The 25,346-nt window shown below is 34.5% G+C and overlaps 2 protein-coding genes across 2 annotated transcripts in view; both read left to right on the top strand.

The window, feature by feature from the left end:
• Window positions 1-25,346, top strand: part of LOC140057082 (enoyl-CoA delta isomerase 2-like) — a 442,575-nt gene that overhangs the window by 338,887 nt on the left and 78,342 nt on the right. The gene's annotated exons all lie outside the window — the stretch shown is intronic.
• Window positions 2,737-25,324, top strand: LOC140057697 (chromodomain Y-like protein 2). The gene is made up of 8 exons (XM_072103418.1): window positions 2,737-2,781; window positions 10,806-11,346; window positions 12,659-12,938; window positions 16,747-16,873; window positions 17,777-17,949; window positions 20,627-20,837; window positions 21,972-22,115; window positions 24,160-25,324. Exons 1-8 carry the CDS (start codon window positions 2,737-2,739, stop codon window positions 24,319-24,321), a joined length of 1,683 nt encoding a protein of 560 aa, XP_071959519.1. The 3' UTR covers window positions 24,322-25,324.

Here is a 25,346-nt window from a genome sequence, read left to right as displayed (position 1 = left end):
AGCAATAAATTACAATCCCATTCCAACATTTTAGTTCCCGGAGAGCCCCCAAAGTGACCACTTTGAAATGGCTAAGGCAATCAATCAGAGTTTTGCCTCAATCTCACATAATAGCCGCCCGATTGAACGACATAAGCTACCAGCCTTAACCTTCCAACCCTACATCCTCCAATGTGGAAAGACGCCAATATTACCCCTATCCCCAAATCTAAATCTGCTGCTGTTTCAAATCTTCGCCCTATATCCCTCACGTCGATTCTAGCAAATTTCTGTGAGGAGTTTGTTTGTAAATGGGTCTGTAACGACCCCCCCCCCCCCCCCCCCCGAATTGATCATCATCAAATTGGTGGAATTAAGGGATCCTCAACAACGCATTGTCTGGTTGAGATGTTGGATACTCTTTATAAAGGCTCTGACAAACCAGGGAGTTGTACTCCCTGGACAAACCAAACACAGTCGGTACGTTAGTTGCGACTGACTTCACCAAGGCTTTTGATTCCGTCAATATTACGCTTGCAATCCAAAAGCTTTTTGATCTTGGTGTTTGAAATGAAATATTGGGTAGTTGACTTTTTAACCAACAGACGCCAAAGAGTTTGTTACCATTCCAAACTCTCTGAATGGGTAACGCTCTCTTGTCCCACTTTTGTTGATTCTGACGTTTGTGATCTAGATAACTGGGCTAGTCACAACTTTCTCAAACTCAATCCATCAAAATGTAAAGTTTGTTTTAAAAAACACCTTCCCGATCCTCCAAACTTAGATATATATAGATGGTAATTTGCTGGATTTTGTGCATGAAATAAAAATTCTTAACGCACTTAAAAGTACTAATCTTCAGACGCTTGATACGAGAAGAATTAAATTATATAAATAATATTGCACATTGATGTGTCTGTTCTCGTTCACAGCATGGAGCTATATTCACAATATGCTCCTTAGAAAATCCAACGAATTTCTCATCCCCCGTACGTGCTCGAACCGAAAGATATGCTAAAAGCTATACCCTTTCTCGTAAGATTCTTGTTTTATTGGTCGTCATGTGCAATTTCTCCTCGCGTGTTTGTGTACTGCTTTTTGTCAATTTTCAATTTTGCATATTTTTTATCGATTCTTAAATGTTGTACCTTTATATTTTTATATTTGTAAATTTTTAGATTTTTTGTCCGTTTGATGTGTACATTATCATGTTAATATTAGTTTTAATTCCGCCTTGTGCTGCGATTACGATATATTGAATAAATTAAATGAATTATAAATGAATGAGATCCGCTGGAGAAAGTGCATGGGTAGAGAGCTTAATACAATAAAATAAAAACTGTAAACTTGGTTACTTCATGGTGCGTTATTACTACAAAATTGTTTCATATGACCAGCAAAGCTGGCCACACTCATCAGGTAATAATGTACAAAGCAGGAAAGACACAAAATCATGCTACCAATGAACAGGAAGCAGTTGTTTATTGGGCTTTTATGAATAAACAACCGCTTCCTGCTGTGTTTGCGTGCATCATCTTATTCTAATTCACACAGCACAATTTTTCTTTAGCGTAAAGTCTGAAGTCTTTTATTTTTGTAAAGTCTGAACAGTCAAAAGTAAAGTCTAAAGTTCCATATCCAGTACATAATTATGTATGTGGACAACACAATCAATGGCCGTTACAGTATTGTATATACAATTTGATTCTTTATACAATATTGTTTCTATTTTATCAGAGTGCGCTTTTATCATACTTGCCCATGCAAAGTATATAACCACAGTATTAAGAAAATGACGACAAGCATGAAGAATTCGACATCACAAAAAAAGCATCGCCAAAACTGATTTTGTGGTGGCGCTGTTACATGTTTTTGTTTTTTTTTGTGCTTGTGTCAAGCTGGCCGAACAATACAGCCAACAATAACCCCACTTTTATTTTTTTCCAGCCAACAATAACTATGAAACGCCGTTTGTGTATTTTTTACATTTTCAGTGTTACTTATGGCTTTATGGTATTAGAAATTAAATGTTTTGTGAGAAAACGGCGGATTGTTCCTGGGAATCACTTGGTGGGATTATACCAGGATACCTTCTTAGTTGTCCAGTATAAGTTAGAGTAGGACCACTGGTCTCTTTTACTCAGCCCTCATCTTTAAAATTTAAGTGTAATTCACTTACGATTTTTAATATATAGTAAAATTTGGTGGGATTATACTAGGTATCCTTCCAGTTACTTACACTCAAATTTTAAAGATGAGGGCTGAGTAAACGAGACCACTGGTCTGTCCCACTCTAACTTCTGGACGACTAAGGAGGTACCCTAATATAATCCCACAAAGTGACTCCCAGGAACAATCCGCCATTTTCTCACAAAATATTTAATTTCTAATACCATAAAAGCCATAAGTAACACTGAAAAACATATTAAAAATCGTAAGTGAATTACACTAAAATTTAAAAGATGGGGGCTGAGTAAACGGGACCAGTGGTCCTACTCTTACTTATACTGAACGACTAAAAGGTACCTTAATTAGTATAATACCACCAAGTGATTCCCAGGAACAATCCGCTTTTCTCACAAAATATTTAATTTCTAATACCATAAAGTAACACTGAAAATGTAAAAAATACACAAACGGCGTTTCATAGTTATTGTTGGCTGGAAAAATAAAAGTGTAAGCTTATTGATTGGTGGTTGGCCGGCTGCTTATTGTTAGCTTTTGACACAATTCAAGCGTTTTTTTTTTACATTTGAAATGGCGGAAGTGGGGGAAAAAACCCACGATGACTGTGTTTACGAGGTAAAAATTAACGAAAAATATAGCTTTGTAATGTAATGCCAAGAATAAAATGTACAATCCCATACTACTGTACTAGTAATGAATAATAGGCTTATATTAGCTAGGATTTGTGGCCGTAGAGGTAGGCCTAGGCTAGCTAGGTTAACCTTTCTGACATCGTCCACCGCCAGTAGCCAGCTAGCCTAGTAGGCTAGTAGGCCTAGGCTAGTCTATCCGCGCCGGTATCGGATCATCTCGGTCGCGTTTCATTTCGGTCGCGCTTCCTGTAAATCGAACTTCCGGCGATTTCTATGGAACGCTACTGTACACTGTAAGCTCTAATTAAAGATCGAAGTGTAAGGCGAGCCTTAAAAAAGAAATGAATTTTAAAAAAATAAATAAATTGATAAATAAATAAACATAAATTCACGGTTTTTGTGATAAAAGTTGGGTGTTAATAATTTATGACCAAGCTTGGTGGGTATTTGCAACACTCTTAATAAACAGGGATTATATTAGGGGGTCTTGGGAAATGTCGAAAAACAGAGACCCCCAATATAATGAGACGTTTTATTGGGGGTCTCTGTTTTCGAGTTTTTCTCTAAAACAAAGACCCCCTATATAACGTAATATTGACTTAATATTGAGACGTTTTAGTGGGGGTCTCTGTTTTCGAGTTTTTCTCGAAAACAGAGACCCCCCTATATTACGTAATATTGAGACGTTTTAGTGGGGGTCTCTGTTTTCGAGATTTTCTCGAAAACAGAGACCCTGGGTCTCGGGTCTCTGTTTTCGAGGTCTCTGTTTTCGAGACACCTGTTGTGATACCCCTCAAGGTCGTTGTTGGTCCTCGTTGTCAACAGACAATATGGTTTCATTCTAATTCAATAGCATGAGACATAATGCGACACGTCAATGCATTATGCTTTTAAAAAATGTTACATTACATACATAATCGTAATAATATCTTTCAGTGCAATATAGTGTATAAAAAAGCTCAGTAAAGTCTCTCACTGATTTTAACTGACACCAAACAAATATTCCCTGATCGTCTTGCTTACCACCACTGCCAGTTGGTCCAGATCGTCTTAGCGTTGTGTCCGATCGATAGTCTTTTGTGTTGTTATATAAAATAATGTGCCACATTTCATTCCTAGTGCTTAGTGTCAAAGTGCTTTTCTTGCGTAAATTAAGATTTTAATTAAAAAGGTTAATTAGATTTTTCTGATTTTATCATACCCTAATTAATAATTATTGTTGACACTACTGCCAGTACTGGTTTTAAAAATTTCTCTCGATTTATGAATAAATGTGATTGATTTTGATTGCTATTATTGTGTTGCATTGTATGTATTCCCGTATGTATTTACTTTTTGCTCTATACAGTGTGATATAACTTGACTTCTCCCCTCTCGGCCCTTGATCGTCTTTCATCCTTGATGTGCCCGATAGTCTGTGGTCCCGATTGTCTGATAACCGTGCAGGTCAACTCGGCCCTAAACTGTCTCGGCTAAAGTCAAGTCGGCCCCAAGTCAAGTCAGCCTCAAGTCAACTCAGCCTCACGTCAGCTCGGCCAAATACTAATCGATCAACTTGGCCCCATTAAAGTATAGAACGCAAAAAGTGCTAATAGGCCTAGTTAATATTATAATGGCAGGATTAGTAAGGATAGGCCTACACTAGGCCTAGACAAATAAAACGGAAAATTCAATATAAATTATAACACTTTTCGTTTAATTGATAGGTAGTATTATTAGTTTATTTATTATTTAGTATTAATTATATTAATATTATTTGTTATGATGTAGTCTCAGTATGTGTTGTAAGGTAGGCCTATATATTATGATGTTCCCAGAATGAATCGAAATATTCTTGAGTCTATTTCGAGCCTAGCTTACCTGGATAAACCGACAATAGCCTTTCTGAGGGTCCGCCCATCGTCAGGAGTAGTGTCTAGACGGATGGTCACGCTGTAAGGAGTTTTGTTGCTCGAGCGTGAGGGGCCTGGGGTAGAGGACCTAACAGGCACGAATTAATCACAGCCTACTGTATGGAGGTGCCGCTCATTTCGCACGTGCCTGCATCGAACACTGCTCCTCCTTGGAAAACTCAGGATAACGGTGATCCCTGCACAGCTGGAGACATCTTGCAGTGCTGAAAGCTCTTCTGAGGAAGAAGGTTCCTCAGTATTCCTCCCCTCATATCGTACTAGTTGGTACTGCCTTCCCGTATTATATCAATAATACAAGTGTAGTCACTGGTACAGTATACGACAATGACATGATCTTTCCGACAAAGATCAGAGGAAGTGCATGGGGAGAAGTCTTGCAGGTTACTTGCGAGGTTCGTGCGGTACTTGACCAAATTGTCATCCACCACAGGGACAAGTTGATCGTCTCGTTGGTACTACCGGCCCTGATGCTTAATGTCGTCCGTTAGAAGCATCATTTTAATTTGTGCCCGATAACTGATAAACCCCAAGACTGAAATTGGGTCAGGTATGCGCTTTCCTACATTACCGGTTTGAGTCAGGTTCGCACCGTATCCGGCTATCGGTTTGCCATAGGTGGAATTACACCGACATTTCAGACGGTTCGAGCGTCTCAACATCCACCACAATATCAAGTTTGCTGCGTGGCATGTTTAGAGAACGAAAGGCCCTGGTTCCCAACTGGGACATCAATGTTGTCCTACTGTAGCCGTTCTTACACGTTCGGCTAGTTTTTAGGAAAGACTTCCTAGCTAAGACGCAAACGTTGAAGTTCTCGCCGCCCGCCATGGTCAGCAATATTGTGATCACAGGTACATGTGATGTGCTGGCGGGGCCGGTGCCTTTTTCTAAGGCTAGGCACGTGGGAGGTTGCCCATATGCCTGTGGAAGGCCCTGTCAGAGGACAGATATGTTCTGGCCTCAATGACACACACTTACTGCATCATACTCACAAACCTCCTGGTGACAAGGAGTTTTCCAATAAGGTTACCGTCAGAGCCACTAACGTGTTGTGCTCCTAAACGGCTTCAATGTCCTGCTTCAAGAGGGAGCAGTTGTACAAGTCGATTAATGATGTACAGTCTCGGGTTTTCGCCTTACCAAAGTAAAGCACTTGTACGCGTTGAAGCTCCTCTCGCTATGCCTGCTCCTGCTGCTGCTTCTCAGACCCGGATACACTTTCCCCGGCAGTTCTACAGTATATGCCATTATGGCAGCAGTGAGAGCATTGCCGAGGGAGAAAAAACGATTATTATCCACTGCCTCTGTAGGAGCACTGTATTGACTCTAGAATGTCAGAAGCTGCATGTTACAGACCTTCATTTAAAGAAACAAGAGAGCACTCAATAGCTTCCCTTTAAATTTCAAGGAGGTCGATTTTTTATTTGGTCATGATATATTGACAGTGGCAGTAGGAAATATCAATATTATGTATGAAGTTTAAATTATTATTCCGATATTGTGTGTAAAAAACGGCAAGAAGTCTGATGTACCACCTTGCGAAAAAACACAGAGCCTTAACTTGGTTACTTACTAATACTTGTTGTTTGCATAGCTATCCCCATTATTGGGGACATTTCGACATTTTGGTGACAATATAAAAAAAAACCGAAACGGATCCCAAACAGTACCAAAGATATACTTATAGTCATGCAGCATCCTATTGGTGAGATTTTTGTAATTGAATATAAAAGGTTACTAAAACCGACCCCACACAACACTATCGATATTCTCAAGCTCCCTAGGAGGAGAAAAAACACATGACAAATAGGCACTGTTACGTACAGTATAGGGATTTCTGTCAACATCTTTACTACGATCAGTAGTAATAGTTGCTACTATAATTAGAAGTTTATCTAATTCACCCGTGCCTCTTTCATCATTGAAAAATTCTATTATATTTGCCGTCTTGAAAAATTTCTTTTCATGTACTTTTTGTCGATGTCTAGACAAATTAAGGAGCGGTATTTTTTGCTCTCAGATCATTTTTAGGATTAAATGAAGGTCTGATGTTACCTGATGTCACAACCCGATCTGTGAGGGCTGCCAAAAGTGGTTGAGTGCTTGGGTGACAATGTTTGGCAGAAGGCGCATTTGTGGTTAATGCACAACATTAGCAACGTCCGTGTGTGGCAGTACAACATTGGAGACCATGTGCCTTATCTGTTTAATTACGATACCACAGTCATGGTGGCAGGCCTGTTGCTTTTGCTTAAACGATGAGCACAGCAGCACATAATTGGCCTTCTCCCCGTGCACTTCCTGATCTTCGTTAACCTTCGAGCTCATTAAAATAGCGAGTGCTAAGATTGCCGAGATTTATCATCATCTTTAAAATACATCTCCTGAAGGGGTATCTATTATCCTTAGTGACTTTAACAAGTGTAAGTTAAATCATCTCCTACCTATTAACCTCTATCAACATGTAAATATTCCAACTAGGAAGGCGAAAATCATTGATCTCTGTTACAGTAAGATTAAAGACACGTACAAAGCTGAGAAGAAACCGGGTACTGAATTTTCTGATCACAACATGGTGCATCTTTTACCGAAGTACGTACAGAAGTGTAAGCGTGAAAAACCTGTTTTTAAATCTGTTAAGAATTGGAGCAAAGAAACTGAGGAAGAATTGAAGGGACTGCTTTGATAATAGTGTACTAATAGGGATATTTTTTTAGATAATGCGGCTTCAATAGATAGTGCAACGGAAGGCGTAACAGAAAATATTAAGTTCTGTGAGAACAACATTAAACACCAGATGTGTAATTTAAAGTTTATGTTAACAACCAACCGTGGATAACAAAAGACTATGTGAGACAGTAGTATGAACAGGAATCAATTAAATCGTTGATATAGAAAAAAAAGTATGGCAAGAAAGTAGAAGAAAGTTTTAACATGAAAAGGATTAAAATCTATAACAGGAATTGAAAAGAAAGTAACTAAAGTTGAATTCAAATTTGTGTTTGAACACTTTATATACTCGGTTTGACTCAAATTGTTTTATTGATTTGATTTGAATTTATTCGGAAGTACACAAATATACATTACAATTGGTAAACAAGAACAATTAAAACATACAGTAGTCTTCCATGGATAACCCAAAAAAGCCGGTAAATATCATTCCAGCTTATTTCCATTGGGGTCCATTATATACATACATACAAACAATAAAATATTAAACCAGTAAAACAATAAAACATAGCATATAAAAGCATACTGTATAAAATTGATTATTAAAATAATATTTCATGTCATTCTTTAAAATCTTACAGTAAGTTAAAATTTATTTATTCATGAGACGTTGCTAAATATTCCTTTACTTTAAATTTAAAATCTGTCTTGTTAAAAATGGTTTTTAAAATGTGTGGTAATAGGTTCCATTGTTGTGCTGCTGTGTAGAAGAATGTGTCTTTGATATATGTGTCTGATTTAGACAGGTAGAATGTATGAGAGCTTCTTCTTGTGATATTTTGAATGGTGGATGTCTTGGAGAAGTGTGTGTACATGTATGGCATGGCTTGGTTGTTGAATATTTTTTTAACATTGTTTAGTTTTAATTGTTTAACCAGACTTTCAATATTAAGTTGACCAATAGATTTAAGTTCTTCCTTACCAATATGGGACCTGTTATCCCAGTTACAAATAAATCTGGCAACTTTATTTTGGGCAACTTGAAGTTTTCCCTTATAGTAACTGGTAAGTCCAGAATACCATGCACAACACGCATAATCAAAGTGACAAAGTATGAGGGCGTTACGATTTGATCTATTAAGATAACAACTTTGTCGATACAAATATTTAAGTCGTGCATACATTTTTGCAAGTACGTTTTCTACCATGGTTTCACCACGAAGATCTTCATCCATATAACATCCTAAGTATTTAACAGAATGCTTCCGTGATAGTTCTTTACCATTACAATATACTTTAAATTCTTCAACATGTTTAACTTTTTTCTTTGGGCCAAAAAGAATAGCCTCAGTTTTATCAACGTGTAGAGAAAGTTCATTATTGATTAACCAAGTGTGACATGAATCAAGGTTGGTACTTAAAGAATTTCCAAGCTCCTTCAAAATCTCTTCCCCAGTAACTTCTTTAATTTCAAATTTATTTTTGCTCACTTTCTTGTCATAATAAGCCTTAAATGCTGTTTTCGAGATCCCAAACAAATCTGGACAGGGTTTTAGCTGAGATGAAAGTTTTGATGCAATATTCGTAAAAAACATATTAAAATGATTTGCCACTTCGTGAGCATCATGTGACAATGTGCCATTAATATCTAGGGCAACTTTACTCTTAGATTTACATTTTGAATTTGCACCAAGCTGTTTTAAGTATTTCCACAGTTGTTTGGAATCATGTTTGTTCTCTTCTAATTTAACTCTAAAGTAGTTTGCTTTTGCTTTTTTAATTTCACGTTGAACTTTGTTTCTTAAAATACAGAAATCTTTATAAACTTCCGTGTCATTTCTGTTTTTTCTAAATTTTTGAAGTAACTTATCTCTTTCATTTATAGATAATAAAATATCATCCGTGATCCATGGTTCAGACCTACATTTCAATCTAACCTCTTTGATCGGAGCTATTTGATCGATGATACTAGTAAAAATAAACTTAAAATTATACCAAGCGTCATTAACATTCTTACAGTTGTACACATTTTGCCATTCAGCAGATCGAAGCTTATTAATTAACAATTCTTTAGAGTAGTTACGTAAAGATCTTATTTTTACAGTGTTATGTTTATTTATGTGTCCTCTCATTACCTTACGGGTAAAGTATATTAATAAGTGATCACTTAAACCAGCACCAATTGAGCCATGTTGACAAACTTTTTCCTTAGAGTTAGTTTGAACGTGGTCGATAATGGTGGCGGATTTGGACGCTATGCGAGTAGGAAAATCAATAATTTGTGTTAAGTTAAATAGTCGTAAAAAATCATTATATTTCTTAAACATAGGATCATTGTTTTTGTTGTAGTCGATGTTAGTGTCACCTAAAATATATACCTCTGAATCCGATCTAAGTTTTGAAACGTCGGACTCTAGGTTTTCAACAAACGTAGTATAAGTACAGATTTGCGATCGATTAAAACACAACCAACTATGATTGGCTTAGTCTTAGGAAGCATCAGTTCTATCCAGATCGACTCAATGTTTGTGTTGTTAAGGTCTGGTCTCTCATTAAATGCGATATCATCTCTGATGTAAAGACATACGCCACCACCATTCCTGTTTCTGTCTTTGCGGAGGAGGCAGTAGCCATCGATCTTGATTTCTGTCTCCGATATCTTTTCATCCAGCCACGTCTCCGAAATGGCACATACAACTGCTCTACTATTTACAACGATACGTTTAAGTTCTGAAAATTGTGAGTACAAAGATCAAATGTTCAAATGTAGGAAGTGCATTCCCCTGCGATTGAAACAGTCATATATGTGTGCATCAGTGTGTTTCGTCTGGTTGTCTTGGGGTCCCTGCGATTGAAACAGTCATATATGTGTGCATCAGTGTGTTTCGTCTGGTTGTCTCGGGGTCCATGCGATTGAAACAGTCATATATGTGTGCATCAATGTGTTTCGTCTGGTTGTCTTGGGGTCCCTGCGATTGAAACAAGATAAGAAATAACTTGATGATAATGTTTGATTTAGAATTAGATGTTACTACAATTAGGAATTGTTTTAAAAATGTAAAATCTGGTAAGTTTAACAGGACCTGATGGTATCTCTGCAAAACTTCTCAAAAGGTTATCAATTATTTAACTAGTCACTGAATTCAATTAAAATTGAAAAGGCCACCAAGAAATTGTTTTATTGATGACAAAGCATACTATACCTGTGTTATGGAAAACGTCTTCCATAACACAGAAGGTAAAAGGTGGCCGAAAACGACACCTGATCTGCCACTCCCTCTGTGAATAGCTTCAAGAAAAAACTAGATCAAAGTATGGTTTTAAAGGCCATTCCTAACATTTTCCCACTACTATCAAGTCAATCAAATAATAATCAAACAATACCTTCACAATCACAATTTTTTTTTTGCGTTTCTTTTCATAGGTAGAAAAAGTTGTCAATAGAAGAAAAACAAGACATGGAAAAATTCAGTACCTCATCAGGTGGAAAGGTTTCCCTAGCGATGATGACACCTGGGAACCACTTAAAAACCTTGCCAACTGCCGCAGTCACATAGATGAATTCAACGAAAATTGTGATTCTAAAAATACAAATAAAATCAATGGAAATGGAAATATGACTGCAATAAAAATGTCAATGGGGCAAAACAATTTAAATAAAATTGATGATATAAATATTAGAACTACAAAAAGAAAGCAGACCATGGACGCAGATGCATATTTGATGAATGGTCCTGAACAAACTTGCAACAACTCCACTGCATCTTTGTTCAATGAATCTGAAAGATTGGAAGATTTTCCCCTCAGTGGTAATCCTTTAAGCGATGTTAATGACTTTACAAATGAAAAAGCAGTGTTCAACCGTTCTTTTTCATTATCAGTCAATACTGAGTATTCAAACCCCAAAACTGATTTTGAAACGCCTGTAAAGCGCCACAGATGTTTAAGTCTACGTAGTTCAGATGGTATGTTCATTGTTCCTTATTTATGATACATCATTTAGTCATTCTTTTAACAATTCATTGATCATTATTTCAATCTATAATTCAATCATCCACTCAATTGCATACATGTTAAGTACCATGCATCACACTTTTTTACCTAACCTCAAGCTTTACGCCACACACCTAAAGTCTTTAGCTTTTTTTACCACTCTTAATATTTTTTCCTTCAGGTAACTAAATTCTGTTGTTTTTCATGCCTAGAATCACCAATCAACAACATAAAAACACATTTTTGGAGGGAATTCCATATGCTGCTGCGAGCGCTTTGACCCAGTCCACTGGGAAGTTTTGTTAGGCCGAAAATCATGGTTGGGGTGGGGCTAAGGTCTAAACAATTTGAAAAGGCAGCGCTCCAATTTTTTTATTGTGATCAGTCAACAGCCTTTGTGCGCATGATTGCTCACTATGAAACAAGAATGGTACACGCATTAACAAATTTCAATGGGCATAACGAAATTGCATGCTTGATGATGTAAGAGTTAAAAAAGTAGTTAAGAATATCTCTCTATTCGGGTATGTTATTAGGTTATATGCATTATCGTACATATAATATATATATATAATATAATATCGTATATTAAAGTTGAAAGTACAGTATATACTTTAACAGTGCATCATATTTTTAAATGTTTAAAGATATTATCATAGTAAAAAATTATGATTCATTGCGGAATGTATTAATGTATCGGCACCAAAGTGGTTACTGCATAGTAAATACACAGAGGAATTATTCTTCAACATTTAGTCAGTTGTGTATTGCTCGGTGGTCTGTGCTCGCATCTATAGCATTCAAGGTACCGAGATCGAAAACAAATTGTTTTTTATATCCATATTGTTAGTTCAATTTCATTTCTTAATGTATAGATTATATTATACGCATGATTTATAATGAAATCTAGAGAAAATGTAACTTATGTCTTTATTATTATGTAACACTAACAAGAGTAGTTTATGACATTATACGCGGAGGGATCTTTGAGTGGATTGTGATACCGGCTATTGTATTTGTGTTAGCAAGATCCTATCATAATTTTAAAATAATTAAAGATTCTGACAAAATCAATCAATATATCTTTTAAAAATCAATTCTCTTTATCTATAAATCAATGCATATAATTATAACCTACTGTATAATTTGTCATAGTTACGATTTAAATTTAGTTATTATTTCGAAATTAGTTAAAAATTTGTAAAACAATCAGGAGATCATCATTGTGATGCTGTCAATATTAAGAGCACAACTTAACTACTGTATTCTTTAAACTTGTTTTAGAAAAGATATACCGAGATAATAACCATTTGTTAGCTGGTACTACTACATCACCAGACCTATTTCCAAAAACACCAATTGTGAAACTTCATGACCTGAGTAGCTCATCTGCAGCAGGACAAGGAGTGGATTCCTGGCCTAATCTAAGAAAATTATTGACTCTCACTCATAAACAAAAAGACAAGGACAATACAAATAAGGATGAGCAAGTAATGGAGAATGCATCTATACAAAGAGCATTGCGTTCTAAGCAAAAATGCAAGGACAACAGCGAAAAAGATAGGCAAGTAATAAATCAATGTTAAAAAAATTTTAAAAAAACAACTTTGATTTTTAGAAGCATTCTATTGAACTGTTTGATGAGAACATTGTGTATTGTTATAAGAAGCTACTGTAGCATTGAAAACTATCATCAACCTAGCTTAGTAGTAAAAGAACTTTATTTTTTGTAATTGTTTAAAAAGAATTGGCCAATTATTGTATGGAACTTTTTTGTAGCCAAAATTAAACTTGTAGTTATCGCATGGACTTTATCCTTCAAAACATAATAATAAATAGTGTAAATTTGATCCAATTGGCTCTAATGGAGTCAACAACAATCATCATATACTAATTAATGCAATCTTCAAAGCATAGACATCAGAATTTTCTGTCATGTCTCATCACTGTCCGATATTTTTTTATAGATTAATAATAATAATAAACAGTATTTATATAGCGCCTAATGGATCACTGACCCCTCTAGGTGCTTTACATAGGACCTTAACTAATGTTAATAAACTATCCCCCGCCGGACACCATTCCGGTATTTCTTAGAAACAAATGTTTTATTAAATGTTTGTTTTATTAGAAACAAATGTTAGAGATATTAAGGTAATTATTAATGAAAAATTTGTTTTGAGGTCGAAACATTTTAAAGACCAACTCGCATAAAAAAAATGTTTACATTAAATCTAATTATTATGTTTTAAAATTACAAATCACAAAATATAATTCTTGTCTCTTGTACAAAAATGAAGTTTTTTGGACAAGTAGTTGAGAAAATACAATTTTAGTTTACTTGAAATTTCTGTCCTATCTTTTAACACTAGTAAGTCTGAAAATAATTTTAAAAAGTGGTCCAGAATTGGGACTGTGGTTCGGATTGCCTCCAAAATTTAATGGACTGGACCTTGACCACATATCTATCTGTATTTTCATTTTGGGAAAGATCTTGTTTAACTTTTTGAGTAATCCTGCTCACAAACAAACACACGCGATCGATTACATATACCTTCTTGGCGGAGGTAAAAAACTATGAAAAATAAAGGGGGTCTAGAAAACTCGGATCTAGAAAACTCAGATCTCAGATATATCTTGAGTTTTCTAGATCTAGAAAACTCAGATATCAATATCTGACTTTTCTAGTTCCAAAATGGAACTAAAAAACTCAGATCATCATTTGATTGGTTGGTAGGTCATTTGGATCGTTCTATTAATTATCAGCAGGTAGGTCATTTGAAATACTAGAGTACTGTATTATTAAAACTGATTACTGTGTACATTTTCTTACTAATATTGTAACATGAAAAAGCAGCCTACGGCTTAAATCATAAAGAAAATACAGTGAATGTTACCGTTAAAATGTAGGCTTAAAAATGATTCATGTACGAGTTGGTGTGGGTACGAGTTGGTTGAGGTACAAGTTAGCCAAGTTAGGAATATGTACTGTGTAGTATTTCAAATATGCTACCCTCTAATAATAATGGAACGATCCATTTTCTAGTTCCATTTTGGAACTTGAAAACTCAGATATTGATATCTGAGTTTTCTAGATCTAGAAAAGTCAGATATCTGAGTTTTCTAGATCTAGAAAAGTCAGATATATCTGAGATTTGAGTTTTCTAGACACCCAAAAATAAATGGTAAAAAATTAGATGACTAAAATATAGGTAATATAACTTGAATTTTATGTTTCTAGTATTTCTATTAACTTCAGAGTTTTATTTTCATGCTATAGGCCTACCTGTAGCAAAAATTATCCACCGTAGATCCACCATCTTTTTCGCGCCGCGGCTTTAGCCAGCAATGTCCCAAGAGGACATACTCATTAAGAAGCTTTATCATCGTGGAGGCTATAGTTCTAAGGCTGACAGTTTTGGGGATTTGTAAACTCGACTATAATTTATAGATCCCAGCTGCTGGACCCAAAAAATGTCTGGGAAAAGAGTCTATGAGGGCTCATGGTTGAACGATTTTGGATTTATTGCCCTTTGATTGGTTGATGCGAATCAACAGACTGCGGAAGAATTTTCTCACTTGTACCACCGTGAAGTCACGTTGTCTCTAGAGAGTATTCAGTTGAAGTCACACACATTTTTTAATCAGTAGATTAATATTTGTTGGAAAATAATACATTGTTGGAAAGGTACACATGTCTTCTTTTAAATGCTGTTGAATTACAGTAGCAGAAATATCAATTATTCAATGAAATACAACCAGATTACTTACACCCACCAAAATGGGCATGATGTGATTTATAATGAAATAGCTATAGTATGTTAGATTTTGTGTATTTTTGTGATTAACCAACATATTTTATTTTGTTACACGTTTTCATGGTAACAAAAACACATTTTCTATAAATTATTAATATATCTGAAGAAAGAAGAATGATTTTTAACCAGATATTATAATTAAAATTCATGCCTGTAACTGTTTGGTTTGAGAAATTGAAATAAAGCCAGATATTATATTTAAAATTTAATGTTTTAGCTTCATAAAAGCAGGTTTATATTTCCAATTTTCACAGCTTACAACAAACGAAAATGCTGTTTGATCTTGCCTAAATTGGTTTTTTTTTCTCTTTTGGGGTGTAATCTACCACATTTATTCGTTCCATCATAATTATTACAAATACATTACTGTAACATACTCCTTTTTTTTCATTATTTTCTTGAATTTAGGATACTCAAGGTTATAGTAAATAAAAGTAAACAATGCATAGTTTACAATACAGTGTAGTATCTAAAATGGTTATATAAAATATCTCATCAGGAGGTGGGAACACTATGAATGATTAATAAAAAGTATCTTATAATATTGTAAATACATGAATGTACATAAAAAACTAGCACCATTTGCATTGCAGATTTTTTTAAAACTTTTGTTGTGTAACATAAACTGAATATACAGTATTCAAAATGAATTCATGCTATATAATTATGCTACATTTAAATCAAACCTACGGCAGTCATATCAACATTAGATTTAAAGACCACCCGTGGATTTTGAAAAAACCCGTTTTTTTTTAATTCATTATATATTTTTATTTTATAAATACAGTAGAATAGGTAGCGATGGTATATAATCGGTTTTTTGTACAATTTCCACAGCCAAGAATGAGCTCCTTAAAAGAGCTTTTACTACCATCAATATTTTTAAAAATGTTATCTATATTTCCCCATAATTTCTTGTTACCTGGACATTCAAAGAACATGTGTTTTCATTGTGTAAGGCATCAGAATTATTGCATTTATTAGTACTCATATTCCACATAATCGACTATTGGTAGGAAAAGTTCAATTCAACAATCATTATTTATAATTAAATTGTGCATTTTTGGGTTTTTTTTTCATTTAATGCTTTTTGTTTCCAAACTTCTGACCATTTTATTGTATTTTTAAAAATATTCTCCCATTTACGTATACATTGAGGAGGAATAAAAATGCTGTTGACAAAGTATAAATATGCATTTTTTGTGGTCGTTTCTAAAATTGTATAGATTACACCACATTTTGTAACCGTTTTATTTACCTATTGTTTTTCTTAATTACATTTATCCACATTTTTGGAATTGCCTCAACAAGTGTAGTGTATTCACTAATCTAATTTAGGAGGTGCACCACTTCACATAAATGTCGATATGTTGACAAAGTTACACAATTTTATGTTTACACGCACACAAAAAAGGGCAGAAAGTAAAAGATGAGGATGATTCTATACAATCACAATGAGTTATCTAATCATTTTATCTTTTTAGAATCTGCTGTTTTTGTGAATCTAAAGTTTGAATTACTGTATAATTATTAATCAATAATCAATATTTTCAGGAGATTGAGTTTGCGACATATAGAATGCTTATTCAAGTTTAAAGAGATAGTGGTACGCAAATATAATGGTTATACGCAAGTCTGGTTTTTTACAGGTTCAACTGTTAGAAATTCATTAAATCCAAAGGTATGTATTAGTATACAAATAATGAATTTTTAAGAGTTGAATGGTGAAAATTAGAGAAGTAAGTCTTTCAACTCATGAAATATTTTCACCATTTAACAAATACGAACCTTTTATTATTTGTTTTATAACACACCTACTGTTCAACAAGGCCATATACATGGCTGCAGTCACATGCTCAAGTTAGTGTTTACCGATCAACTGTGAGCTGTATAGTTGCGTTGCACGCGACTAAAAGTAAAATTTCTCCATCTTTAATTGCGGTCCAAAGCTAGGCTGGGAAACTAAGCAATTCACAAAGGCAGCGTCATCATTCATTAGTGCAAAATAAAGGCACATAATTCACATTCATTTAAAAAAATATAAAATACTAAGCAGAACAAAAAACTATTCGAATATGAGCACTTGCCCAGATTGACTGCTTAACACAATATGAATTGAAAGATACACTTTATCATCTATTAATCGTTGTCACACTTTGAGTGCTGGTGTGGCACGCCTTATGGCGACAGTTGGTCCTTCGACCTCTTTTGCCACTCCTTGGCACACTCAAAGTTTTTTTTTTTTATCTTTTGTGGTTAACTACCACCTTTATTCATTCAATGTTTACATAAACAACAATTACAGAACTCATATATTTACATTATTTTCTGAATATTTTTTGTTATGTTATCTATTATATAAAATATATTGCATATTTAATAAAAAAAAGTTGTTTAGTTATGAAACGTTTGTTAACTTTATTTATCATAATTTGTGTGTCTTTCAGTTTATATATTTGTATATATATATTCAAAGTTTATGTATTGTTTTAATGTTGCTAAAATTAATAAAATAAAATAAATAAAATAGTATAATGTTTTGTGATGTCATTATTGAGTGTAGCTTTTTTTTGTTTAATGTCAGGTATTTCACGAGTTGACAACAATTTTAACAAATTCAGTGAAGGATAGTAATTCTGTCTTCCTACTTCATGGTGCTGGAAATATTTTCTGCTCAGGTGTGGATTTAGGATTTTTGGCACATCGATGTAATGAAAGCCGCAAAAAAGCTGCAAGGCAAATGTCAGAAGCAATAAGGTAGACAGTTTCACTTTCATAGTTTATTAATATTAGGTTATACTGTATGCAACCTGTTGATTTTGTCAGAATCTTTTTATTTAGTTCTTTGCTTTCAACAATTTTTTTAGATCCGTTTTAATAATCTACTTTTCACTCTAGCCATTCGCTGAGTCACCAACGGTGATTATGAAATTAACATTGGTACAGTAGTACAGTAGTACCACACATTTTAAAGACCACCCATCTTGTTTTGATATGTCTAATTTCTTCCAAATGTTAATATGTTCATTTTTAAATTAGAATATCAGTGGGCCCTGTAATTTCACTAATGCTATGTGAAGCACATAATTTGTTATTCATACAGCATATCTTGCTTTTTAAAACAAGTATGTCTTAAGAAGTCTCTTAAAAAGAACCACCGACTGTGCATCTTTAATGCAGTTTGGAAGAGAATTCCAAAGCATAGGAGCTGCATAAGATAATGCACGGTGACCATATGAGATGATCTGCACTTTAGCAGGAACAAGACGATTCTGAGAATTGGGATGAAGACTGCGACAAGAGGATTGTGGAGTGATAATCGATGTACCTCGGTGCAAGGCCATGAAGAGATTTATTTGTGGCCAGCAATATCTTGAACTTGACATGCTCCTTCACAGGAAGCCAGTGCAGTTCTTGCAAAGTATGTGTAATTTGGTCTTTACGCTTAGGTCGACACTAGACGGGCAGCACTATTTTGTAACATCTGCAACTTCCTAAGCAGTGCGACATGAATACTGTTACAGGAGTCCAGACAGGATGATAAAGGCATGCACAAGTTGTGTAGTTGTTTCCCTATCTAGTAGAAACCTACAAATTAGACCAATCTTCCTAATCTCAACCATAGCAGAACGACAGATGGCATTGATGTTATTGTTAGCATTCATTCGCAAATGAGAATCCATGTAAACCCCAAGATTTCAAACTTCTGGGGATCTAATACAGAAAATGGTTGCAATGAATCATGATGTAATATGGATAAGCTCTGTCTTCTGTATGTTAAGTTGCAGATGATTGGATAATGACCAATGTGTGTATGTCTTTCAAACATGCAGAGATTTGACATTGTATTATGAAGATTACTGGGTTCAAAATCCAAAATCCTGTGTATTATCAGCATAAAACATGCAGTTTAGACCATGTGCACATAACGGATCCTTGCGGAATGCCGCATGACAAACTGCGTGATGATGATGAAATGGAACACACTCATCTAAGTGATGACCTTGCCAAAGAGACCATACATTGATTTGAGACGATGACGTAAAAGAGAATGGTTGACAGTATCAAAAGCAGCAGAATAGTCCAATAGAACTGTTTCAGTACTGTGGTTGGCCCTGTATGCAGACTGAATGTTTCCCAGAAGTTTATATTCTTCAAGGTAATTCTGAAGCTGTATGCATGCAATTCTTTCAAGCACCTTGGAAAGAAAGGAACTGTTTGAGATAGGTCGATAGTTAGCAAGTATATTGTGATCCAGCTTAGGTTTTTTAATTATAGCAGTGATGATAGTGTGCTTTAAATGTGATGGAAATTTACCTGTTGAAAATGAGGTGTTGATACACATTATGAGCTCAGTTTTCAGCAAAGGAGGAGGAGTTATGGCTTGGTGGTTATGATGCTTGGCTACCACTCCAAGGGTCCTGGATTCAAGTCCCGTCACATGTCAGGATTTTTTCTAAGGACCAAATTACTCCACTCCCAAAGACTTGTAATAAGACTTTGTTTATGTAGAGCATCTTGTGTATATGTTTGTCTTGTGAACCTCTGAGGGTCCCTAATGATCAGCAATAGCGGGATGGATCACCCTCATTAAATATGGTTTTAAAAAAATATTTAAAAAAAAGAATGATGTAGGAAGAGAATCTGGTCACACAAATGATTGGATTTGCGTTTTAGAGAGTGAGCATTTCATAGTGCAAAGCAGGAGTCAGGTGCCCAAGATAAGGTGATGTTTCGTGGAAAAAATGCCTTGTTACTGCTCTTAACACCACAAGAAAACGTAGTAATAATGTGCTTAGCTCTATTCTTGATTTTAGAAATTTGCTTATGCACGACAACCCCTAAAAAAAACTTTTATTGATCCTCAAAAAGGAAATTCATTGCTCGTCATAATAACAAAGAAAACACAATAAAAACAAATATAGCATAAAACCATTCATATAAAAACATCTAAAAAATTACAAGATAAAATTATCTTCTTGACTTCCTGTTGTACTGGATGATACCGGAGGGAATAAAGGATTTAGCAAATCGATTTGTTTTCACACTGAGGAGCCTCAATCTACCACTTGGATTAAGTTGGTCTATGATCACTTTGTGGAGAGGATGAGAGGCATCCGACTCAATGCGTTCGAAATCTTTCTGGAGGTGTTCTAGGTGCACATCGGTAAAGGAAGGCAGTTCCAGACGTAATATAGTATACTATACTATACTATAATATAGTAATTTTAAGCAAATTTAGTTTTTCTAAGGTTCCCATAAAATTGCATGCGTATCAGAATTTGACCAACCACCAAGATCATCTGAAGTTTAGTGTTTAAGACGTTTGCTTTGAGATGTGGCATTTTTTACAGTAATTGTCCAATCCATTATCTATCAATCAAGCAAAAAAAATATAATGATAAGATAGATATTTTCCTCTTTTTCATTACAGAAAATTCATAGATACACTAATTAACTTTCCAAAGATAATTGTGGCTGCAGTGAATGGCTCCGCTACAGGCTTAGGATCGGCCATCTTGCCTTTATGCGACATTGTATATGCTTCTGACAAGGCTGTCTTCTCAACGCCGTATGGCAGCTTAGCTCAGGTCCCTGAGGGTTGTTCATCGGTTACTTTTCCTGCTTGTATGGGAACTGCAATGGTGGGTTAAAATCATTTTGAATTTTTATTTATTTAAACAAAAAATTATTCAGAGTATTTTAAAATGAAGTAATTTTCAGCTAGGATATTTTACCTAGATTCGAAATCAAGCATTTCTAAATATTGAAATTAAAAGACATTTTCAAAAACAAATATTTCACAATTAACACCTGGCTAGCAGTTACCCGTTCTCTGCACTGTCTTTTTCTACCTTAATAGGGACTTTACAAAATATGAAGGGAAGTTATAGGACGGTGGTCATGAATAATTTATGCATAATAAGGTGGGCGGAGCTTAGCGTGAAATTCCGTCGTCTTAACTTTTTAAGAACTTCTTATTCTAGGCAATGAAAATGATTTATTTGATAATATATTATTAAATTTCTAATTGACAAATTCTGTAAGTCATTGGCTAAACAGTTCTAGATGGCCAGAAATGGCGGGCAGCAATCAACAACACATAGCCTACCTTACATGCGATAAGATAACATTCAATTAATACGAACGTCAAGGGTCCCAGATTAAATAAAACTATAGTCCTGCTTCTCAGCATACACACAGTAGACTTGAGAGAAGTATGTGTGAACTACAGTATAATAGTAATACGACTTCTCTACGAGAATCCAAGTCTTTTTCACGACACGGAAGACATTTTCTATTGATGAGAAACAATGCTGTGCAGGGAAGAGTAACCAACAGAAGTAGCATACTGTAGTGCAGGGGGCATATTTTTTAGGACAAGTTACTTAAAAATTTTTAATTCAACAGTCTTAATTTCTAATGAGCAAAATTGTTACTGTAAAAAATTGTTTTGATCGCAAAAAATCCAATGGAAAAAATATGAAAAGCAAAACATATATGTGTAATACTATTAGGCATGCATAGCTATCACCACAATAAAATGGTAGTGGCAATCTATTCTTCTATTCAGGCCAGGCTGCCCGGAACGTGTGCCCATTTTACCCCCGCTGGATCTGCCACTGCAAAAGGATTGATGGCATACAGTATCAACTTTCTACAATCATTGCGCTAATAACCTAAGATTGCTATTACCGGTACCAATTATCTCTGCTTTTGTCTTCAATCACAAAATCATCTATAATTTGTCAAAATCTAGTGGATTTGTTTGATTTTAGGCCAATGAGATGCTAATTGGTGGGCGTAAGCTAACAGCATTGGAGGCCTATGCATGTGGACTTGTCTCCCATGTATTCTGGCCTAGCAGTTTTATGCAAGAAGTCATACCCAGAGTTCAAAATATTGTTGAAAACTCTAGCAAGGTAATATGTTTTTAATTATTATTAGTTGCAATAATAAAATTGATGTATGTAGAAATAGAAAAATAGATAATTCCAAATTACATAAAGGTGTACATGCAAACATATAGCAATTGATAATAAAAAGTTTTTAATAGGGGTTTTCCTAGATCTGTCAAAAGCATTTGACTCTATGAGTCATGAAATATTGCTTGATAAACTAAAGGCATTATGGTATAAGAGGTATGCTCTATAATGGTGTGTAAACTATTGAAGTAAGTTTTAAAAAATCGAAGGATGTAAATCGGATTACACAGAGATAACACACAGGGTGCCTCAAGGCTCGATATTGAGACCGTTATTGTTCCTATTATACCGTAAAACCTCGAAAAGAAGCCCATGGGCTTAAACCTCGAAAAGAAGCCCATTTCGAAAAGAATCCCCCCTCTACAGTTTGCAAAAGTACTCTCGAAAAGAAGCCCATCTCGAAATGAGGCCCCCTGGGCTTCTTTTCAAGATAGTATGGGCTTCTTTTCAAGATAGACTACTACTGTATTAAGAATGTAGGTTTATTAACTGAACGTCAAAAGAACAGAAATAAACAATACAAACGCGTGATTAAGAGTTACTGTAGTAGGATAATTTAATGCCAGATACTTCTGATTTGTGATAACCTCGATGATTATGTGATGGGTAAGATATGTGCAAGCGATAGGCGAATTCTTATAACAAAGTGGGTTGGCAATGCCTGATCCATGATGAACACAAATCCATCGCTGCAAATTCGGTCGTTCATAAAGTGTGGGATAAATGTAGCCCTTGATGGTTCTGAAAACAAAACAAAGAAGTAAACGTCGAAGGGTTGGTTGGATATGAGATGCCATCATCGACAGACGACACTCTTAAATATTCCATTGTGGATGATGACGACGATGATAACGAAATGATTGACGGTGAATCATAGGACTGTTTTTTGGCTTTTTATATTGTTTTTTAATTGGTATATTAAACATAATTTCATGGTTGAAAAAATGTCTCAAAAGTCATATTATTGTAGTAGAAATTCACAAAATTTACAGCATTCATTTCGAAAAGAAGCCCCCCTCTACAGTTTGCAAAAGCACTCTCGAAAAGAAGCCCATCTCGAATAGAAGCCCATCTCGAAAAGAAGCCCACCCAAGAGCACTAAAAAAAGAAGAAGCCCATGGGCTTCTTTTCAAGGTTTTACGGTATGTTAATGATATGCCTGGTATATGTACACAAACATTTTCGCAGATGGCACAAATGTTTTCATAGATAGAACATGATGATCAAGTATGTAGTTCAAAGCAAACATGCTTACTGTAAATGTATCAAAAACAAAATAAATATTGTTTAGAGGCAAAACTAAAGCAATTGATATTGGAATAAATAAACTTAAAATAAACAATGTGTATTAAAACATGTAGAGAGCATTTCTTTTATTGAACATTCTATAGACATTAAAATTTAAAGTATATACACAACTCATTGATCTTACCAAATATATCGTATTGTGTAATAGTTCGGGGCACAACTGATGACAAAAACATGAAACGTATCCATGTACTCCAAAAGAGGCTTTAAGAATCGTATATAAAACAAACTACTACCATCCATCTTTACCACTATTTATTAAAACTAAATATTTTACCGATTATGACCTATATAAAAAAATGTATTTCAACAAGAAAAATCAATTTCCATCAAATTTAATTCCATTTTCCAAACATATGACTCTATAGATTATACATGAGAAAAAACAAAACATCACCAAAGGAAATATCTTATGAAGGGCCAAGAATATGGAATGATATCAGTAACGAAATTAGATTAAGTTAAAACAGTTTTTATATTATTCATCTGAAAATTGTATAATTTGTAATCACATATAATTCAATTATCAATTGTTTCTATTAATAATATTTTTAATAATGTCCACTTATATAATAATTATGCTCATTATCGGTTGTATATTTATTATGTTACTCTGTATGTTGCTCTGCAGTGTTAGTCTTAAGAATAATCTTTAGCCTATAATTTATTTCAGGCAATGCAAATGTCTAAGGCTCTTATCCGTAGCAACAATCGTGCTAAGATGGAAAACGCAAATGAATGTGAGTGCTCAATGCTGGAAAAATGCTGGACTTCACTAGAGGGATACAAGGCTATTGCAAAATATATTGAAAAAAACAAAGATATCTACATTTGAATGGAAGATTTAATTGTGAATGATGCAGTGTGCTACAGTTACGAATTTACCTCCGCCAAGGAGGTATATGTAATCGATCTTGTGTGTTTGTTTGTCTGTTTGTTTGTTAGCAGAATTACTCAAAAAGCAATTACAAGATCTTTACCGAAATGAATATACAGATAGATACATTAAATTTTGGGACCATGGTCCCAATTCTGGTCCACTTTTTCGTATACTTTTCAGACCTGCTAGTGTTAAAAGATAGGACAGAATTTTTCAAAAGCTGGCGAGCAGTCTTAAAGTAACAACTAAACTGAAGTTGCATTTTGTCCAAAAAACTTCATTTATGTACAAGAGTTATAATTGGTGATTTGTAATTTTAAAACATAATTTGAGTTAATGTGCACCTTTTTTTATTTCTTTTCAAATTCACTCGTTTGATTTTCGCGTTGCTGTTCTATTGTTAGTCAACTGAAGCTATTGTTAATTGAAAGGCTTGTTACATAACCATTACACCAAACTCGCATACACATGCTTGTGGTGAAATTAGCCTAAATCACAAACAGCATTAAGACACACACAAATATATATATATATATATTTTTTTTCCGGAGAATTCTTATGTAGGTGAATTTTACAGTAGGCGGAGGTATGCACTCTCTGAGTGGCTTTCTAGTTCCAATTGTTACTAATTGAAATAGCTCTGTATTGTAAAGATTTTATGATGTTCCAAATCAGAATACAATACAAGGAGATTGGAATCGAGTGCAAGTTATTGTGACCTTTGATTCTCTATCCTGTATTCATTTTTTTCAAATTAAATAAATAATTATAATTTAAATTTCAAATTTCCATTGTAGATTTTTGAAAATAAGAGTCTTAACTGAACTCACAAATCTTGACTAGAAAATGTCAACTAAAAGTAGGTTGATATATGGTGTAAAAATAAATATTTATGGTAGTTTTAAAGGTGCTTTTTATAAAAACCTTCCTTATAATTAAAGTGTACAAATGTACTGTATTTATAGTTTGTATGTAGTGTT

Source organism: Antedon mediterranea, chromosome 8, assembly GCF_964355755.1.
Source record: "Antedon mediterranea chromosome 8, ecAntMedi1.1, whole genome shotgun sequence".
Classification (NCBI taxonomy): Eukaryota; Metazoa; Echinodermata; class Crinoidea; order Comatulida; family Antedonidae; genus Antedon; species Antedon mediterranea.
The sequence above is the reverse complement of the archived record's forward strand: the minus strand, read 5'-3'. Positions and strand labels throughout refer to the sequence as shown.